The 20,159-nt window shown below is 47.5% G+C and overlaps 1 protein-coding gene and 1 non-coding gene across 10 annotated transcripts in view; both read left to right on the top strand.

The window, feature by feature from the left end:
- Positions 1 to 5,862, top strand: part of VPS13D (vacuolar protein sorting 13 homolog D) — a 244,880-nt gene extending 239,018 nt beyond the window's left edge. For all 9 annotated transcript variants that reach the window (XR_011535561.1, XR_011535551.1, XR_011535547.1 and 6 more), the window contains 2 exons: positions 2,486 to 2,726; positions 4,362 to 5,862. Coding sequence is in view for 6 of the 9 variants with exons in the window: in XM_070603023.1 (XP_070459124.1) it covers positions 2,486 to 2,726; positions 4,362 to 4,493 (373 nt within the window). In the remaining 3 variants the exon portion in view is untranslated. The remainder of the gene's footprint in view (positions 1 to 2,485; positions 2,727 to 4,361) is intronic.
- LOC139082102 (small nucleolar RNA ACA59) lies at positions 2,876 to 3,020 on the top strand. Its single transcript, XR_011537834.1, has one exon. It is a non-coding gene; the product is annotated as a small nucleolar RNA ACA59 (small nucleolar RNA).
- Positions 5,863 to 20,159: the final 14,297 nt, after the last annotated feature.

The raw sequence follows: 20,159 nt of genomic DNA, 5'->3' as shown, positions 1-20,159 counted from the left end.
ATCTTGGAAAGGAGTCTATTTTAAAGCCTATAAAAGTGTTCCAGGATAGAAAGTGCGCTAATAATGTCAGCCACTCTGGCCCGGGTGTCAGAGCAGCTGCCCGGATGGAAAGGCCTTGGCCCTCTTAGAGGCTATACGTAAATGTCAGCTACAGCCTGTGCCAAATGGGGTGAGAGTGGGGGCGCGGGTGATGGGGTACAAGCACCCTGTCCTGTGCTGGACTAGAGGAAAGAGAAGAAGCTCAGCGGGTGTCTAGGGCGCATTCCTGCTCTCCCCTGGTTGCAGTGGCCGACTTTGGGGGTCTCACCTTTGCTCAGAAGCCGTAGGCCATTTTTGAGTTTTTAAGCTGGTCTCCCAGCAAGTTCTAGCTGGCCCTGGGTGCTTCCTTTCTATGTCAGGAAGCTGTTTTCGTCTCTCTCTGTCTGTCTCTCTGTCTCTCGCTGTCTCCTCTTTTCCTCCCCTGGACCAGCTATTTTAGATTCCATACAATTTGATTAAGTGATAGTGCTGCCCCCTTGGTACTGTCCAGCCTGGGATGTGGGAAATTCTGTGCTAAGTGGCCTGAGCACCGAAAGCTGCTGGGTATTTCTAATTTTGGCATTAAGCCTTTACAAGTCTACATTCTTGGCATTGCCAACCAGTTAGACTAGAACAATAAACCCCAATTTTTGTTATGCGAGGCTGTAGTTAAAATGGCAACCGAGACCAGGCAGACACTTCCTGAGTGCTTAGGGGGTGGCCGACTAGTGATGGGTACTCAGGGAGACATGGTGGGGGTAGGATCTGGACCCCACTCTCACAGCTACTTAGAGATACCAATCCAGGGAACGTAAAGAGAACGAGTAAGTGTTTGGCAGTGCTTTTGAAGGTGAGAAGTAAGTGTTCAGCATTGGGGGTGGTGTGGAGTGTTTCGGGGAAGTTTCGTGGCAGAGTTGGAGCTTGTCACTCCTCGGGGTGGGCAGGATTGAGAGAGGCTGCGAGACAAGATGTGTTCTGAGTGGGGGACTCCCTCAGCCCAGAGGTGAGCAAGTGCTGGCACGTGCTCGGGTCTGGAAGGAAACCAGCCTGTCCACCAGCAGGCAGGCCTCCCTGCCATCGGAGTGTTTGGTGATTACTGACCCCAGAACAAAGCTGTCCTGGGATCCCGGCCCCCAGCAGCTCCAGGTGGAGCCTGGGCTCCGAGCAACTAGTTTGGAATGTCCTCCCAGGACATCAAGTCCCAGGGGACCGCAGCTTGACAGCCAGCCTGTCGTCAGCTCTTAGTATTCCTGCCGTCATCTGTGCTCTCTCGCTGTCCCTCAGCGTTGCCGCCCCATTGTGGAAGGCTGTCACAAGACGCGGTGGAGGCAGCCAGGCCTGGGAGAGCTGTGGCAGTGGCTTCCAGGGGTCACTGCCCCTCATTCAGTGGCTGAGCTGAGAGCTCGGACGTGCATAAATTTCCACTTTAAATCTGTGAGCTCCAGGAGGAAGAGGAAAGAGTTTTTTTTTTGAGTGGCCTTCAAGCCCATGGAAGTAATGACGCTCAGTTATGAAAATCAAGATCGTAGCTGTCCCTGAGGAGGCCCTTTGTGACTATTAGAGCTCCTGAAAGTGCAGTGGTGGGCTGTGGGTTCCCTGTCATTGGCCCTGCTGAGCAGAGACTGGCGGCCTCTTGTCAGAACTGGGACAGAAAGGGAGTGGGCGTGGTGAGCAAGTGCTGGAGCCCTGGCCACCTGCTCACTGTCCCGCGCGCTAACCTGCGTCCTTCGGCGCCCTCCCCTCCGTCTTCATCCGCCCGCCCGTGTCTTCCAGAGTTTACCCCAACGGCCTTAGCGGTGGACTTCTCAGCTGCCACTTCAGTCAGCTTTTAAGAGCATTATGTTTTCTTTGACAACCAAAGCATTGTTATGATTTTCTCTAAGCCTTAAACTACCTGAAAACTCTCACTGAAGAAAAACACTCCACGCAGTACAGTATAGGATCTAAGCTGTTTCTCTCGCTGATGCTGTGGGTCGCCGTCATGAGCTCACGTGTGTTGAGCACCCGTGTCAGGGGCCTTGTGCTTTACAGCCCGCGCGGCCAGCGTCCTTCTGTTCCTAATTTACGGAGGAGGAAACAGGCTCAGGGATCGAGCGAGCTGCCGAGGAGTGCTAAGTGAGGGCGCCTGGACTCAAGGCCCTGCCTTTGGAGGCTGGCCCTCCCCCTTCTGCTGGCTCAGTGGCCCGGAGCCGCCGGCCACCGGGCGTTGAGGCGAAGCCCCGTGTGCCGTTCTTTTCGTTCCGTTTGGTTTAGTTCTTTAAAGAGCGGCACCTGAGCCAACGTCTGTTGCCAATCTTCCTTTTTTTTTTCTTCTCCCCAAAGCCCCCCAGTGCATAGTTGTGAGTGCCTCTTGTTGCGGCATGTGGGACGCGCCTCAGCATGGCCTGATGAGTAGTGCCATGTCCGCGCCCAGGATCCAAACCAGTGAAATCCACGTGCCTTTCTCATTTCCCCTCTTCCTTCGCAGCTTCATTGCTGTGGAGAACATCGATAGCTACTGTGTGCTCATCTCCTCCAAAGCGGTTTACTTCCTGAAAAGTGGAGACTACGTGGATCGTGAGGCCATTTTCCTGGAGGTCAAGTACGATGATCTCTATCACTGCCTCGTCTCCAAAGACCACGGGAAGGTGTATGTGCAGGTGACCAAGAAGGCAGTGAACACAAGCAGTGGAGTGTCCATCCCCGGCCCTTCCCACCAGAAGCCCATGGTGAGTGCACCTGCCTGTCTTCCCAGCCCGAGGTAGGGAGGCCCTGGAGCACCTCCGCGCACCGACCCTGTCACCAGGGATTCATTTTAGGTTCCTTTTAGGTTGGTAATCCCCAGGGGTACTGCCCCCTAGTCCTCCACACAGAAGGAGCTCAGTGTGGGTTAACCGGGTGATGCTGCCCTCCTGGCTCTACCACTAATGACCCTGGGCAGGGTCCTCGACACCACTGCCTCGGTTACCCATCGGTGCAGTGCGGGTAGTAGTACCAATGCTAATTAGTTGTGAGGACCAACTGGCATGATCCTTGCGGGGTTTTATCCCTAAAATGTGACTCTTTGGGGAGCTGACTCTAAGAGGGTGTTAGAGCACACACTGGCTTCTTTCTTGTTTCTCCTATATGACAATGGACAAAGAAGCAATATCTAGGATAGGCCCCTGCCCAGGGTTAATGCTCGATAAATATTTGTAAATAAAATTTAAGCTGTGCCTCCAAAGGGTGCAGGTATTGTTATGGTGGGATTTTTAAATAATAATGTTCCCATTAATAGCCAACATTCATTAAGGGCTCACTGTGTGCCAGGCTGGGCACTAAGTACTTCTTATATGTTATTTGATGTTGTGCTGCCATTGTCCCCCTTGACTGGTAAGGGGGCGTGGTGAGGGCAGGTGACTTGCTCAGGTTATACAGCCAACACCAGAAGGAGCTGGGGTTCAAACCCAGGTGGTGCAGCTCTGGAGCTGGCAGTCTGGAGCCCTCTGCTCTGCTGCCTCTGCTCAGAAGGACTGCTGGCTCAGCAGAAGCGTGTGTGGGGAGATGCTCGTCTCTCGCCATGATCTGGCTTGGTGGCTTTTCATGAACCCCAGGTGTTAGTCCTGCTCATTTTCCACCTCGTATGCTAGGATTTTCAGGCCTGCATTCGAGAATGACATGTCGTTCAAAATGGCCCTGCTTATCTCTGAGTCTTTCTAGAGATCAGAAATAGCAACCAGCCTGACTGGGCCTCTGTCCCTCGACCTTCCACCTGCTCAGGAATGCACTTGGGTGTGGCTTGGCTCGTGCTGGCTCCCTCAGAGTCAGGGGCTTACATTAGGGCTGGTAGAATGAAGTTAGCCCCCCAAAGTGTGAGCAGACCAATGAGATCCTTGTTGTCGCGGGGACCCAGCCCAGCTACGCTTTTGCTCCTTTTGAGGCAAGTGAACAGGAAGTGTTCTTGATGAGCAGGGTCTCAAGGGATCTGTTTGCTGATGCCTCCTCCTCTTTGGCCATCGCCAGACTTTAGTGTGACCCCAAAGGTCCAATCCCCTATCCTTGCTTCATGTTCCCACAGCAGCTCCTCGCCGCCTCGGAGCTGAACCTGCTTCTCAGTGTCAGGGAGCCCCAAATGTCAGGTGGCTACAGTCACCTGGGGAATATGTTGAAGATACAGATTCCAGGAATCCCCCACCGTACCTTGAATCAGCATTAACTAGGCGTAGGGCCCTGGGCATCTGTTTCTTAAAAGTACACCCATGCTGGTCTGATCGGCAGCCAGGCTGGGAGCTGCTGCCTGGGTGGATTTAAATTGCCCATGCTCTGTGATTCCGCTTGGTTCCCCCAACTCAGGGGCAGGTTACTCATTCTGTTCTGCTCTTCAGGTCCATGTGAAATCAGAGGTCCTCGCTGTCAAGTTATCACAAGAAATAAACTATGCAAAGAGCCTTTACTATGAACAGCAACTCATGTTAAGACTCAATGAAAATCAAGAGCAGTTGGAGCTGGACTCCTGAAAAATCCAGCTGTCGAGACAGACGCTCCCAGACAGAACCCAACCAATCAGGAGGAGAGAGGCCAGGAGGCTCGGCTTAAATTAGAGGCAGACCGGAATAAGGCTTGGGGGATGGGAGCAAGGACAAGGGAGAGTAAAACCGATGAGGGGGATACCGGTGGAAACCATATTAATTTGTGAGACGGGGGGAGAATGGTACTTTAGGTTATGGGGAAGTAATTTTTAAAAGGTATTGGTTGAATAACGTAAAAAGAAAAGTGTACTGAGATGAATCTAATTTTTAGATTGCCCTGTATTTTGTTAACATGTATATATGTACAAGCGTGTGTCTGTAAATATATAGGAGCATTTCTGAACAGGGCCTGTGATGTGTGTAAAGGTTTGTTAACTGTAAAGTAATATAAAATTATATTGGATCTTCTATTGCACTAACTACACGTCTAATTCAGGGTACTCGCTCTAAAAGGGTGTTTCTTGAAAGTTGAAGAATGTTCTGTCTTCGTTTTGGAAACCAGAGTATTCACAGTAAAGTGGACTGAGGTGAGATCGAAGGTGTTCACGAGGGATGCCTTTGGGGCTTGTGGGTACCCTGGGTCCACCCGGGCTGGAGCTGCGAGCTGGGGTGCTCAGAACCAGGGCCGCCCCACCTTTAGAGAGACGTGGGAGAGTGGCTGGAAAGCAGTCTTTTATTTATTTCTCACCCCTGTTTTAAAGATCTTAGATTATCACAAATTATTTTTTGTCTGTCTTATCTACTTGGCTTTCTCGTGACCAGTCTTGCCAAACTTGGAGGTAAAATTGTTTCCCGTTATTGCACACTCACACCAGCATTATAAGCTTTTCTTGGGTTATTATCAGAGAGGATCACTTTGAAGCACTGGTAGGCTCTGCTGATTTAGAAGGAAAAAATCCCAGAGAACTATTTGTTTTAACAAATCAAAAATCCGTAATAAGAATGCTCTCCTTCCTGGGCAACAGCAAAGGAGAAGGTCCTGGGACTTTTTTCTTTTTAGTAAAGCCACAGGCAGGCACCCAACTCCACAGCCCTGGGGGCACCGTGATCACAGCACCAGGGTGAGAAGAGAGAGGGAGAGAGTCTCAGAAAAGGGAATGAAATATGAGTATTAAAAAGCTGTTTTTGTAAGTTTTTCATGGAACCAAGACTGGCCAAAACATCTCTTGTCCTTGGTTTGAAATTCCATTAGCAAGGCTTGGTGTGAGGGCCCTCCTTCCTGGGTCTTGTTCCTGTTGTTCTCTTTTCTGTAAGGAATAAACATGCTGGAGGCAGAGGGGAAGACCTCACTCTAGAATGAATGACTAGCTTTGTGATTTTAAATTTTTATTTTAATAAAGCTGATCAATTTCTACAACCTTTCATGCGTAGCTGAGATCTAAAATGACTCAGATCAGTGGATGTGCGGAAGCTTTTAGTGTTTATAACTCATGACCCAAATCCTTCCAAGACACGAATGAAGCCGATCTTTCTCTGTCTCTCTCCCTCTCCTTTCCCCCCTTGTGTGCGTGCGTGTGTGCGAGTGTGTGTGTCCAAAGAAGCAAGAAGGGAGCTTCAGCTCGAGTGCTTTAGCTAAATAGCATCTTTAAGGATTGTTTGAACCCCAAGGTTTGGATAGTCTTCACTGAACTCTAAGTTCGCGGATTGCAGAATTGAAGCTTGGCTTTTGAAGGGTTGGGGTGCATTTCCGGTTGGTTGGTTGGTTTTTTTCCTGCTGGGTGGCAGTCATGGTTGTTGCGGTGCTCATACACAAGACCCACAGCAGGACGGCCGAGTGTCGCCTCCTGCAGGTCTTCTGGTCCTCCTCAGCAGCCTCCCTCTGTGCGCCCCACAAAGGCTTGTGGCTTCTGTCTTCAGTAACCCACTGCCTGAGACCATGATCTCTCCAAGATGAGACTCTCAGAAAGGTTGATTGTCTGTGCCAGTGAGCCTTCTGTCACTTTCTGGAATGAAGTCACTCGCAGTTTCTGTACTGAATTAAGGAGCTTAGAATTATTAAGTCTGCCTTCGGCCCAGCAGCACCTGGGCCTTCCCAGCTCTAACTGCAGAAAGTGGGCTGAGGGCTGCACTGTGGAACGGTGCTTCCGGGAGGACTCGGGCGTGTTCCGAGGCCCCCCTCCAGACCCCTTTCTAATTTTAATCAGCTCTTGAAGTAGTTGCCCATCTCCTCTGATTGCACAACCCCTCTGACAGTTGCGCCTTAGAAGAGGCAGATGTTAAAATAAGATCCAAAGACCAAATGGGGTGAGGCTGGAGGGGGGCGCCGCTGAGGGGGCCTGGCAAGCTCTCCTCTGCCCTCGCGGCCCTCCTGCCAGGCGCCGCCATCAGGGCTCAGGGGCTTTAGATGTCGTTACCTGGTTTGCCAGCAAGAAAACCCACAGCCCCGGAGGCAGCACCCGGCCCCTTGAACGCTGAATTGCTCTGGAGCCAGTGATGTCCGAGACTTTGCTATGATAATTTCTACCGATTTTCCTGCTGCCTCATACACAGTTCCTCTCTGAGGAAAGTAAAGTAAATTGAATAAGGAGAAATCAGAAGCCATCCGAATGCCCTGACCCAGCACAGCTGGCCAGCCCACAGCACTGCCTAACCATAGCTGCTTTTCTTTGCCCACTGAAAAGGCCGTCCAGAGGCCAGCGTGTCCCCACACCCCAGCCTGGCCCTTGCGAACCGGAAACAGGAAGGCAGCCTCTTGGCAGCCCCGGGGCGTCTTGCTGCTCACTGGGGACTCACCTCAGTGTTCAGAAGGCTCCAGGGCCTCTTTGTTCTTAAGCATCATCTGTGCCTCAAAATACCATAGTAGCTGCTTGATAAAATTCTGAAAATAAAATATCTGGTTCTCCACGGTGTAAACATTATTACACACAGTCACCAATCTGCTAAAACTCTTTAATCTGTTTCTCGTATCAGAGTTGTTATTTTTCTTCCTGTGGAATAAAATGCTTTGTTGACTTCCCAGACAAGCTGTTTTCTTCTGGTTTCTTGGTGATTCCAGAACCATCGCCAGTGACAAATGCCAGACATCTTGCAACGTTCACGATAGCACGCAGCCTTTCCCCTCATCCAGGGAAGCACGGCACTAGGGCAAACGCCGCACCTTGAACGTTACTTCACTTTCCACGAGTAAGCAGCACTTTCCCTGGCCCGGAGCCTGGCCGTGTGCTGGCTGCTTCTCATCCCACCCCCTAGGTTACGGGTGTGGGCTCTGGGAGGATGCAAGTTGCCCTTTCCTGAGAAGGGGAGACTTCAGGAGGGGCAGGTTTGGTGCTCACTTTGGACATGTTAAGTTCAAGGTGCCTGCTTCATGTCCACTGGAGGAGTGGAGAAGGCCGTCGGCCATACGAATCTGGAGTTCACGAGAGAAGTCTGGGCCAAAGGCACCAATTAGGACTCATCGGCACGCAAATGACAAGGGATCCTGGATGAAATCCCCAAAGATGAGAGTGGGAGCAGCAAAGAGAAGAGGCCCCAGATCTGAGCCCTGGGGATCCCCAACATTCAGAGTTTAGGCAGATGGAGAGGAAGAGCAGGGGAGACAGCAGGATCGTCCAGAGACGTAGGCGTGAAGCCAGGAGGGTGTGGATCCTGGAAGCCGAGCCAGAAAGGTTTCAAAGAGGAGGGAGATGAATTATCAAATGCTGCCGATCACTTGATAGGCTGAGGACCAGCAATGCTGGATTTACAGCACGAGGCCACTGGAGTCCTTTCTAAGAGCAGTTATAGTGGAGTGCTGAGGGTGAAAGTTGGATTGCAGTAGATTCAAGAGAGAAACGGAAGGAGAGAAATTGGAGAAAATGACTATTGACAGCTCTCTGGAGTAATGTGGCCATAAAAGGGAGGAGAGAAACGTCTGGTACTTGGAGAGAGAAGGGGTGATAAGGACGGCAGTGAAAGGAGAGAAGGGAGACCGGCCAGCCAGGGAGCTGGGTGGATGTGGGGAAGTTTCAGGAGATTCTCATGTGATTGCTGCTGTTTCCACAGGGGGATCAGCGGAGAGTGAGCGTGGGGCCGGAGGTGATGGGAATTTGGAGTCGAGGAGGGGCTGTGGTTTAGGACAGTGGGAAAGTGAGCGGACCAGGCAGCTGCTGTACGTCTGCCAGGCAGCACGAAGGGCCTGTCCGAGGCTGGCGATCCTGAATTTAAGGTGAGACCACGCAGCGTGGCTGTGCTTTTCTCCAGCCGCACTTGGGTCCAGTTCAGCATGGAGGAGGCAAAGCGTTGGATTTAATCGAGGAATCTTGTCCCTTGCCCATTCGCATACCCCATCCACCACTGCCCACTTGAACTCAGCAGGAGCCAGACAGAAGTCCAAGAGCTTAGGGAAGGGAGGGGCTACAGTTTCCAAACCAAAGCCCGGCATCCAGAGAACGTGCCCTTTCTTAGTGGGAGAGACCGTGGGAGTTGTGGCTAACGCCCCCGAGTGAGAGCGCACAACTGGAATATTTGAGGGGCTCCCAGGGCCGTGGGGCACTGTTTGAAGACAGGCTGTCCAAGCACTCTGGGGCGTGGAGAAGCAGTTGGCATAGAAAGGGTGTGCATGAGACGTCTACCTTCCTCCAAGCCCAGCGTGCCACCTCGCAGGTGCCAGTTCACTGTGAAGACCAGGGCCTGAGGAGCAATTGTTGATCCAAGCTGCGTTTCTCCAGGTGGGAGATGATTCCAGCAATTGTAGACACCGGAGAAAGAAAAAAAGAGCTTGCTGTGGAATAGTCCTGTTGAGACTTTGAAAAATTAGTTTTAAAATTTTTTGTACAAAGACAAAACAAAAATATAATTTCACATATATATCATACAAGGGCAGTTATTGCAGTATTTTCCTTTTCACTCCCCCCACATCACCCCTATCTATTCCACTTCAATCTAATAACCTCGTATATTGCTCATATTCTCCTTATGCTCATGTAATTATATTCACGTTGTGTATACACAAATATTCATATATGGTTTCCTAACATTTGTTTCTATAAAGTTAGGATCATATATACTTTTTTGCACCTTCTCAGTGTTGCCTTCAGGTTGGTGTAACTATTCTCTTAAATGCTGCTTGATAATGGATGGTGTAAATATTCTGTAATTGACTCAACTCGTCCTGCATCCCGGGCATTCACTTCGTGTTCAGTCCATCCCACCCTGCCCACCATGAGCTGGGCTGCATAAGCATCCTCCTATTTATGGACTTGTGCACTGATTTTATTTCTGTGCAGTAGATTCTCAGGAGCCGATTGCCTGAGAGGGTTTCTGCAAGATCGCTTTCCAGAAATGCTGGTGGGGCGTGGGAGGGCTGCAGCCGTCTCTGAGTGCCCTTTCCTCGAGCCTCCACCAGAAGTGTTTACCAGTCTGATGGATACAAAGTGGGATCTCATTCTTTGTTTTCCATTTCCTTAGCAGTGAATCTGGCCTCCTTTTCATTTGTAGGAATTTAAGTTAGGAATGGCTGCTGGACTAGAGCAAATGCCCTTCTGGCATCAATTATTATGATCATATTGGTTTTTTCTCCGTTAGTTTTTTTTAGTAATACGTTATGTTGATACATTTCCTGATACTGCACCACCCTTAGTCCCTGGAATAAGCCCCATTTAGTCATAATGTGTTAATTTGTTATTCTTTTGATACATTTCCTGATTCTATTTGCTAATATTTTGAGATTTTGCATCTTTAAAGTGAGAGGGTCTATAATTTTCTTTTTTCTTGGTATCTTCAGCAGATGTTAGAATTAAAATTATACTGCCTTCACAAAGCGAATTGGGGAGATTTCCACCCTTTTCTATGGCTTGCAGTACTTAGATTACATTAGAATTTCCTGTTCTAGGTTTTTAAAGTTAGATGAGAGGCTGCAAACCCATCAGTTTCTAGAATCTTTTTCAATATTTCCCTTTAAGCATCAACGCACTGTGTCCTCTGCTAATTGGAGTATTCAAGTTTCCCATTTCTTCATAGGTAGATTTTGGTAGCATGTTTGGTTTTTAGAAACCACCCAGTTCTCATAGGTTTTTTTAATTTATTACTATACAGTTGCGTATATTGTCTTAAAATTATTTTCATACTTCCTGTATCTGGTTATTCCTCTTCTCATTCCTGATCTTGCGTATTTTTACTCTCTATTATTTTCATAACTAAATTTTTGAAGAAGTTAGTGGTCTGCTCAAAGAACCAGTTTGGCATTTGTTTCTTTTTGCGACTTGGTATTTATTAGTCTATTGATTGCATCTTTAATATTTGGTTACCACTACTGGCTTGTTTTGATTTATTTTACTGTTCTTTTCTTTCTAAGAGAAGTGCTTAGTTTTATTTTGGTATTTTTTCACCTTCTTGAATAATGATGGCATTTTAAGGTTATACATTTTCCTCTGAATGCAGCTTTATTTACCTCAGAGATTTTGGTATTAAGTGTTCTTTCATTGCTTTCTAGGGAGTTTTGAGTTTTACTTTTGGTTTCTCTGATCTAAGAGGTACCTAGGTATATATTTGTAATTTCAAAATATTAAAAACTTTTAGCTTCTTCGAATTTCATTGGGTTATAATCAGTAAATGTAACCTGTAGGTTTCTACATTAAAAAAATATCTGTTGTGGTTTTCTTTTTGTAAGTACTCGACCAGTTTTTATGAATGTTCCATGAACATATGAAATAAAAATATATTCTCTTTGAGGCATGCAGAGATAGGTAGGTAGGTTGGCTGGCCAGCCAGCCAGATGAATGGATGGATGGATGGATGGATAGATAGATAGATAGATAGATAGATAAATAGACAGATAGATAGATAGATGATAGATGGATGCATACATACAAACTTATAGACAAAAACGTTTATAGACTATATTAATCAAATCCTGTGTGATCTTACTTATTTTTCTGTGTGTAAGGGAGCTCTGACCTACATCTTCAAGGGGCAGAGAAGCAGTTTCTAACTAGCTGTGCTCCTCTGGAGCGGTGGTAAGTGCTTAAGTAAACAAAGTTAGAAGAAAGAAGGAAACACAGCAGCCTTAATTAAACTGCCTCCAAGTAATCCAGCTGGAACTTTAGAAGGATTTGATGCTGGAACAATGGCCCTACTGAGCTGCCTTCCCTTCGCCCAGGAGCTGGGCCCACCCACTTGTTGCTCTTAAGACAAGCCAGACCATGTTCTCCCACAGTCCTTACCCAAGCAGCACGCCCAGTGTAAATAGTTCCCAGGGGGTAATAAAACTTCACACCTCGTGCTTGTTCTGGTCTGACTCAAAAGCACAAAAAAGTCATGGGTACATTTTGCCTTGGAGGAAATGTATGGATCTAGACCAGCTTGACCTTAGAAACCCTGGGCAAGCAAGCCCCAGAGGGAGGTGGCGTCGGGGGGTGGGGAGAAGGTGCTGAGGTGACTCCTAGGGCCGCTTTAGGGGGCAAAGTCCCACCTTTAGGGCTTGTTTTCCCAAGGCACTTACCTTCAGGGTACACGGAGACTTCCAGGAAGTGTGGCCAAACCTGCAGAAGGCAGCTCTCCGTCCTGTTTGATGGTTGGTCGCCAGAGACCACCTGTCCCTAGGAGTTCCCAGACAGCACAGGCATTCCAGATCACTGAGCCTCTGGCCCTGCAGCACCAGGGAGGCACTGCCAGCCTTGCTGTGAGCATCTGCCTGGGTGCCAGGCTGGGTACTGGGAGCCAGAGATATGCGGTAAATAGGGTGGCACTCTCACTGCCCTCGTTGGGCTAGTGGACATCAGAGTGGGGCAGAGAAGACTTCACTGGGGAAGGAACAAATAGCCAGAGTCCAGAAGGGCTGAGAAGAGCTAGTGAGGCAAAGAGGAAAGGGCAGTGCATGTGTGATATCTTGGATGTAGGGAGCTGCTGGGCACATCTGGCGACCATGATCTCCAGACGAGTGCAGTGAGACGAGGCTGGTGGGCGGTGGCCAGGGGCTAGATCGTGTTGGACTTTGTAAGCCATATGGGGAAAGGGTTTAAGCAGAGGATTTCACTGTAAGATTGGCATCTCAAAAAATACCGTTCTGGCTGCAAAGTGGAGAGTGGGTGCAATGAGTCAAGAGTGGAAGGCTGTTGCAGTAGTCCCGGTGAGAAATCATGGAGGCTGGGACCAGGAGCGGGTGGTGGGGATGGGAGAAGTATATGGACTTGGGATATGTTTTCGAGGAAGAATAGATGGGGCCGAGTGATTGATTTAATGTAGAGGATTAGGGAAAAAGTATCAAGGGTAGTTTCCAGGTTTCCAGCTTAAGTAACCAGGTGCCCAGCGATGTGATTGCTGAGATGGGAACATTCAAGGAAGAGCTGGATGTTCATGGCTGATGTCCATTTACAGACTGTTAAAGGTTTGTTGAATGTTAAATGAATACATGAATGTCTCAGGTTGTGGGCATATTTGGTTTGAGATGTCGGTGACCTCTGAAATGGAGGTGGGAAGCAGGCAGTTTGGGACTGCAGAGAGAGTGGTAGGCCTGTGAGCGGTGTTTGGCATCCTGGGGGTGGATTAGATTCTAGTGAGAGTAGAGCGCGAGGAGATGAGGGCCTGGACGAAGCCCTGGGAGCGCCAGCATTTAGTGGGTGCATGTGGGGGTGTGAGGCAGTGCAGGAGACTGAGAACGAGTGCCTGGAGATGTGGGTGGAAAAGCAGAAGGGGGTGTGTCAAGAAAGTAGTCGGATATAGTTGGTGGGGTTGAATGGTGCCGAAAAGTCAAGTAAGACGGATACTGGATTCAACAGGATGGGACAGCGCCTATAAGGAAAGCCTTGTTGGAGCTGTGGGAGCAGAAGCTAAGTGAGAGGTGGGGGGCAGATGGCAGGTCAAGTAGAGATAGGGAGTACCCTCTGTGACAGAGTGGTAACAGAACGGTCAGCCCTGGACAGTGACATACCGAGGGTGGGAGTGGCTGCCTGGGTGCCTGTAGACAATTAAAGAACAGTCACAAAACTGTGCCTAAAAGCCAGTCTGCTTTTTGTCACGTGCACTTGGCAATTCTAAACAAACTCGGAGATAAAATTCTCCTCCCCTTTTAACCTTTAGTGGGTTTAAGTTCTGTTGAGTTTTAATAGTATATATGTAAGCTTCAAATTAGCACATTTGTATTACTTATCCTGTAATAAACCGCGTATTCCACATGACCATTAACTCTGAGAACTCGCAGTTCTGCCGTGGGCCCCGCCACGCACACACTGAGCTATACACCTGCATTTGGGGAGGAAGCACTAATGATGTGGGATCGCTCAAGCCGACTTTGGGCACAGTTCAACCCCCGTGAGACTACATATTCCTGCATTTAAATGGTATATTTGAAGTAAACGATGATCGACCGTGATTGTGAAGATGACACAATAGAAGTCGAGTTAGTCGGCCTCTGTCGTTCTGTGTGGCCGCTTGCAGTTTTTATTTGCATTTGAAATTTTAAACGATGAAACAGTGCAGACTGAAGTGTAATCTTTTTGTTTGGAAAATGCAAATTTTAGTTCACAAATGAAATATAAAGAAAGTAAAACATTGTATCAGTGGTATGATTTATTAGTTGCAGATGTATTGATTTTACTAAAATTCACTTACTAAAGTTACTGGACGATTACTTAAGTAAACATTTGTCATAGTTCTATAACCAAAAACATCAAAAAATCAAACCATCAAGTAAATATAAAAATATAAATATAAAATATATGTAAAAAGATTAAGTAGTTATGCCCTTTTTGTATTATAATACTTATTTAATTTTTACTGGCATAATTATTTCAAAATTTCAATAAAATGTTTTCATTGTCTGCATTTCTTTTCTTTCCTTTTTTTTGTTTTTGGTTGATGAATATTGGCCCTGAGCTACCATCTGTGCCAATCTTGCTGTATTTTGTGTGAGGGACACCACTGTAGCATGGCTTGATGAGCAGTATGTAGGGCCACGCCCAGCATCTGAACCCATGAACCCTGGGCCACTGAAGTGGAGCGTGCAAACTTAACCACCACACCACCAGATCAGCCCCTGCATTTCTTGTTACTGTTATCCATTTCATTCATGATTATTACTGGAGATAATTTTCCCTACTCGAGGAGGGGAGTGTTAAAAAATGATCTTCTGGGTTTCAAGTGCGCTAGGTCCACCACGGGCCCAAGGTGAGGATCCTTGGGGATGTCGAGGCCTGCCCTCCTGAAGATGGGCTAGGGATGGGGTCTGACAACTAGAGAATCCAGACTGAGCCAAGGCCCCTGATGACGCTGAGGAGAGGATTTCACAGAAGGATTGGAACACGGAGCACATCTTCAGCGCAGCCTAAAGCAGGGGAGGAAAAGGCAAATGAGAGAGGTGAGATCTGGAATGAGAAAACCCTGAACTCGAATTTTGTACTAGTTTGGAATGAACTGTTTCCTGATCTGTTCCCCACCATGACCCACCCCACACTAATCTTGTCCCCGGAGGCAACTGCTTTCAACTCTTTTCCAGTTTCTCCTTGTTGACCTCCTTTTTTCCAGATACCACATTTCTACCACCTGTTCTTGATTTCTTTCCATCAGAGGGGTTATCTAGTGATTTTTATACTGTGGAGGGTTAGGATTTGGTTCGTTCAACCCACCGCAACCCTTCAAAATGCTCCACATTGAAAGAAGAGAAGAGGGGCATCATTACAGACCCTATAGACACTGAAAGAACAGCAAGGGAATGTTATGAATAACTTTTTGCCTTTAAATCTGACAACTCAGATAAAATGGACCCATTTCTTAAAAGGCACAAATTACCAAAATTGACGGAAAAAAATAAAAGAATCTGAATAGCCCTGTATCTATTAAAGAAAATAAATTTGTCATTAAAAACCTCCCACAAAGAAAAGTCCGGGCTCAGACCACTTCACTTGTGAATTCCATCAAAGATTCATGAAAAAATTGGTATCAATCTTTCAGAAAATAGAGGAGAAAGCACTTTCTAAATCATTTTACAAGGTCAGTATTACTCTGCTACCACAATCAGACAGAGGTTTTACAAGACAAGAAAGTTAAAGACCAATATCCCCATGGACGTAGATGCAAAATTTCTTAACAAATTTTTGGCAAATGAACACAATAAGTCATGCAACCCCATTGGGATACGCAAACATTTCAACAAACACTTTGAAAGGAAATGTACCAAAGGCCAAAAAGCATATAAAAGTGTACACTGCCACTCTCAGGAAATGCAAATTAAAACCACAATGAAATACCACTGCACACCTGTTAAATAATTTAATAAAATTAAAGTGAAAACGTCTGACAACAGTAGGTATCGGCAAAGACGTGGAGCACGTGGATCTCTCTTATGTTGCTGTGGGAATGTGAAATGGTTGGACAAACAACCTGGCAGCTTCTCAAGAGTTAAACATACACTCACCGTATGAGCCGTCACCGCTGCCCCTAGGTATCTGCGCGAGAGAAATGGAACCGTGTGCACACAGACTTGTACACAGATGTTTAATCATAATAGCCAAAAACCAGAAACAACGCCAACATCCACCAACAGGTGAAGGATAAACAGATTGGAGTATAATGTAAGGACGGAAGATACTCAGCAGGCGACATGAACAGACTGCTGACACACAAAGCCACTGGATGAATCTGGAAATCATGCAAAGCAAAGAAGGGTGGTTTCCAGTGCACGCTCTAGAAAGAACTGTGTTGGTGTGGAGGACGGATTGAACGGGAGTGACCAGAGCGAGGAGTCCTCCTTCGAGAACTACTGAAATAGTCGAGGTGAGAGAAGACAAGAGGGATTAAAGTAGGGAAACGGAGAGAAAACAAGAGACATGAAGGAGTCCCCCTGGCACTTTGACGGGGTACGTGACTGCAGGGAAAGGGACAAGGACAGCAGCGCCTCTTAGATTGGAGTGGTGGACCTTACCCGTTGTTGCCTGATGAGAATCGATTCTCTCTCCTGGAAGCAGACCCTAAATTCCTTTTGGGGAACAGTCTCTAACCCACTCTGTCCTTGTATTTCCAGAGGGGCTCCACCTCAGCCTAAGCATGTCATTCAGTACCTGGCCAGTTACACAACCGGGTCTTCCTCGATACAGGGATTGGTTCCAGAATGAACACTGGATCCAGTCAGAGTGAATCCCAGGGACTTGGACTGAAGTTACCAGGAAGAGGTGTTTTCTTCCCACTGCACTTGAACCTGGAAGAGATGAGCCTGAAGCTGCCAGGAACCAGCATGTAAGGAGGGCCTACCCCAGACTGCAGCAAACGGAGAGAGACCCACCTGAGAGATGAAGAGAGGCCAGGTCCTGAGGACGTCACTTAAGGCCCTGGGCTTTGCTTAGTCCTAAGTTCAAGGGTCCATTTACGGATGCAGGTGGCTTGCAACAGAAAGGGCCTTGACTGCTCTACTTGAAGGTGGAGAACTGGGAGAGGATGGGAAGGTGATGAGTTTCATTTTGGACACATTGATCAGGGGGCCCCGTGGATCATCCAGTTGGCAGTGTTGGAAAGATAGAGGCGTGCGATTCATTCCTTTGGAGACCATAGTTTAAATCAACCGTGGAGTAAGTGATGGTGCTCAAAGGGCCTAAAGTGAGAAGAGACGCGGGGCAAGGTCAGAACCCTGGGAGACCTAATGGAGGGACGGAAGGAGGAGGAGGACAGGAAACGTCAGTAAGGAGTTGGGGGATGGCAAACGGAATGTTCTAGAGGAAAGGGCTGAGGAGGGAGAGACTGGGCAATAGTGTCCCGCTCTGCTCTGAGGTCAAGTTGAGCAAGACTGAAAAGAAGCCAGTGGCTTGGGAAAGGAAGCCATCGGCAACTTTCTCCCCAGCAGTTCCGGGAGTGGTGGGTGTTGAAATAGGATCCAAAGGTGAAGGAGTGAGTGTAGGTGTCTCTTTAAAATCTGACCATAGGAGAGAGAGTGAGTTGCTTTAAAAAGAGCAGGGGTCGGGCCTGCTTGTGGACAGGAAGGAAGCAGCCGCGGAAAGGGGCCTGGCAAAGGAGAGAGGGAATGATGAGGGATGGGTGGGCTGAGGAGAAATGGAATCTTAGGGGCCTGGGCAGAAGGCCTGACAGCGAGCAGCAGGCCTCTTCTGAGGCCTGTCCCGTTCCCTCATAGCTGGAAGCTTGGTGCTGGTTGGCCCTGTCGTCTCCCCTCCGAGGACTCCCTGTCAGCCTCAGGGAAGGTTAATTCAAGTCTATTCAGCCATGAAAATTCGGGAGCATCTCATGCTGCTTCTTGGCCCCACTGGAGTGCCCTGGGGGTCAGAAGAGGCAAGAGGGCATCTGTTTCTCCCTTGTTTGGGCTCCAGGAGCCTAGCTTTGTTTGCTAAACACCAGCATCGGATTGGGCAACTCTGCAAAGGAAGCCAAGGCTTCTGGCCAGCTGCCCAGGGTGTTTAAAGTCGCAGGCACAGAGGCAGATGTGTACGTGGACAGGCCGCATGTGAAGCAGGACCCCGGAAGAGCAAGGCCTCACGGGCCAGGTCTGGCCCAAAGGCTCCCTGGGCCCGTCTGTCCCAGCGCTCCTCAGCACAGGAGTTAGTGGTCACAAACTTCAGCCAATTTATTTCAGAAGATGACAACAGTTACATTAATAAAAGCTGAGGTGTTGGGAGAAGGGGCATCCTGTCATCTTGCAGCTCACATTCTGATCCTCAGCTTTATTCCATTAATCTAGTTATCTCATCAAGAGAACCCTCGCTAATGGCTAAAGAGAATGTCTGTGAATATTAGTTTTAATTCAATAACTCATAATATTTAAAATATGTCAACAGATTGAAAATAGAAATGGTGAATAATTGGTTGCAAACTATCTCTACAGGTGGCAGAGCGTGGCTTTTCCATCTTAAGCACAAAATAGGTACTTAGCAAATGTGATCAGCAGACGCATCCACAGCCCACCTCTTGTCTGCTGAGCCTAGCTTATGGTCAAGTTGTTGGTCTGAATGTGCTTCAGATTTTCTTGATGGAATTCCTGAAAGACCTCTATCTAAAAGATAAAATGTAATATTTAGGAAAAGAACAGGAAGCAGTGGACTACATTGAATGTTGTTTGTTAAACGTTTTCTCCTGCCCCCTGTGTTTTTATTTATGGTTACTTTATCTTTTTCCTCTCTCCCATTCTTATCATCAGTATCCAGTTTCCTGGTTTCTTGTATATTTTTCCAGGGAGATACACACACAGACTAGATATAGATACAGATATAAATATATAGATATAGATAGATGTACAGGCAAATATATATACTCCTCTCCCTCTTTTTATTTTTATTTTTTTACAAAAATTTCAGCATAGCACTGCCTTGCTTTTTTCACTTAATGATATGTCTTGGAAATCATTCCGTGTCAGCACATAAGGAGCTTTCTAATTTTCTTGACAATAATGCTGGGAAAACATAGACGGCCGCAGGAAGAGAGGAAGACCAAATATGAGATGGACTGACTACATAAAGGAGGCCACAGGCATGAGCAAAGAAGCTGAGCAGGGCTGTTGAGCACAGGACATTGTGGACGTCACTCAATCACGGGGTCACCAGGGGTTGGAGCCAACTTGATGGCATGTAACACACACAATTTTCTTGGAAAGCAGAATGATTTCCATTGTATGGATATACCGTAATTGATTTAACCAATCCCCTACTGATGGACACTTAGGTTGTTTCCAGTCTTGTTGCTGTTACAGACAGAACTGCAGTGAATCATCTCTACAGACCTGGTTTTTCATCGTGTAAGTTAAAGTTGCAGGAGAGAAATTTCTTGATCCTTTGCTCGTTTGTAATTTTGATAAATATTGCCAAATTAACTTTCATAGAGTTTGTATCAATTTACGAATTGAAATGAATGAGAGTGCATTTCCCCACACCCTTACCAATGTAATGTGTTGGCAAATTTTTTGATGTTTGCCGATTTAGGGGAAATGAGTATCTTGGTGTAGTTTTGGGGTTTTTTTTAAAGATTTTATTTTTTTCCTTTTTCTCCCCAAAGCCCCCTGGTACACAGTTGTATATTCTTCATTGCGGGTCCTAGTTGTGGCATGTGGGACGCTGCCGCAGCGTGGCTTGATGAGCAGTGCCATGGTCCACGCCCAGGATTCGAACCAATGAAACACTGGCCTGCAGTGGAGCGCACGAACTTAACCACTCGGCCACGGGGCCAGGCCCTCTTGGTGTAGTTTTAATGTGCACTTCTCTTATGAGAAAAAGAGTCGTTTCCTTTTCTGTGAACTGATTACTTTAGAAAATATTTTCATCCTTACGTGTTATTGTAAAAGACTGAAACAAATCCCTAAATATCCAAAAAATTATATGTAATACATAAATATATATAATATAATAAAATATATATGAAAGTTATAAAAGCAGCACTTTCGTCCCAACCTCTTGTGCTGGAGAAGCTCACTGTGACCAGCTTGAATTATCTTGGGACAAAGATCTAGAGAAGGACAGGAGCATGTCACGTCCGAGAGGTTGGTGAGGCTCCTGCCGCAACAGCCCCCCCCCATCCTCAGGAGGCCTGGCCAGAGGGCAGGGCCAGTGGCTGAGGCTGACACTGTTTAGGGAAAGGTCCACTGCCCCAGCTCCGTCCCCCAGACACACACACCACCTTCTCAGGCCACTTCTGCTTGTGCCCATGTCTCGTCTCCTTGCCTGCTCGAGGACGTTGCGCCTGTGAGTATCCACGTTCTGTCCTCCATCACCAGTCCCCACCTCTCCTGGGCCGTCCTCACCCTCTTACACACGT

This window comes from Equus przewalskii, chromosome 2, assembly GCF_037783145.1.
Source record: "Equus przewalskii isolate Varuska chromosome 2, EquPr2, whole genome shotgun sequence".
NCBI lineage: Eukaryota > Metazoa > Chordata > Mammalia > Perissodactyla > Equidae > Equus > Equus przewalskii.
This window is presented reverse-complemented; position numbering and strand designations above follow the sequence as displayed.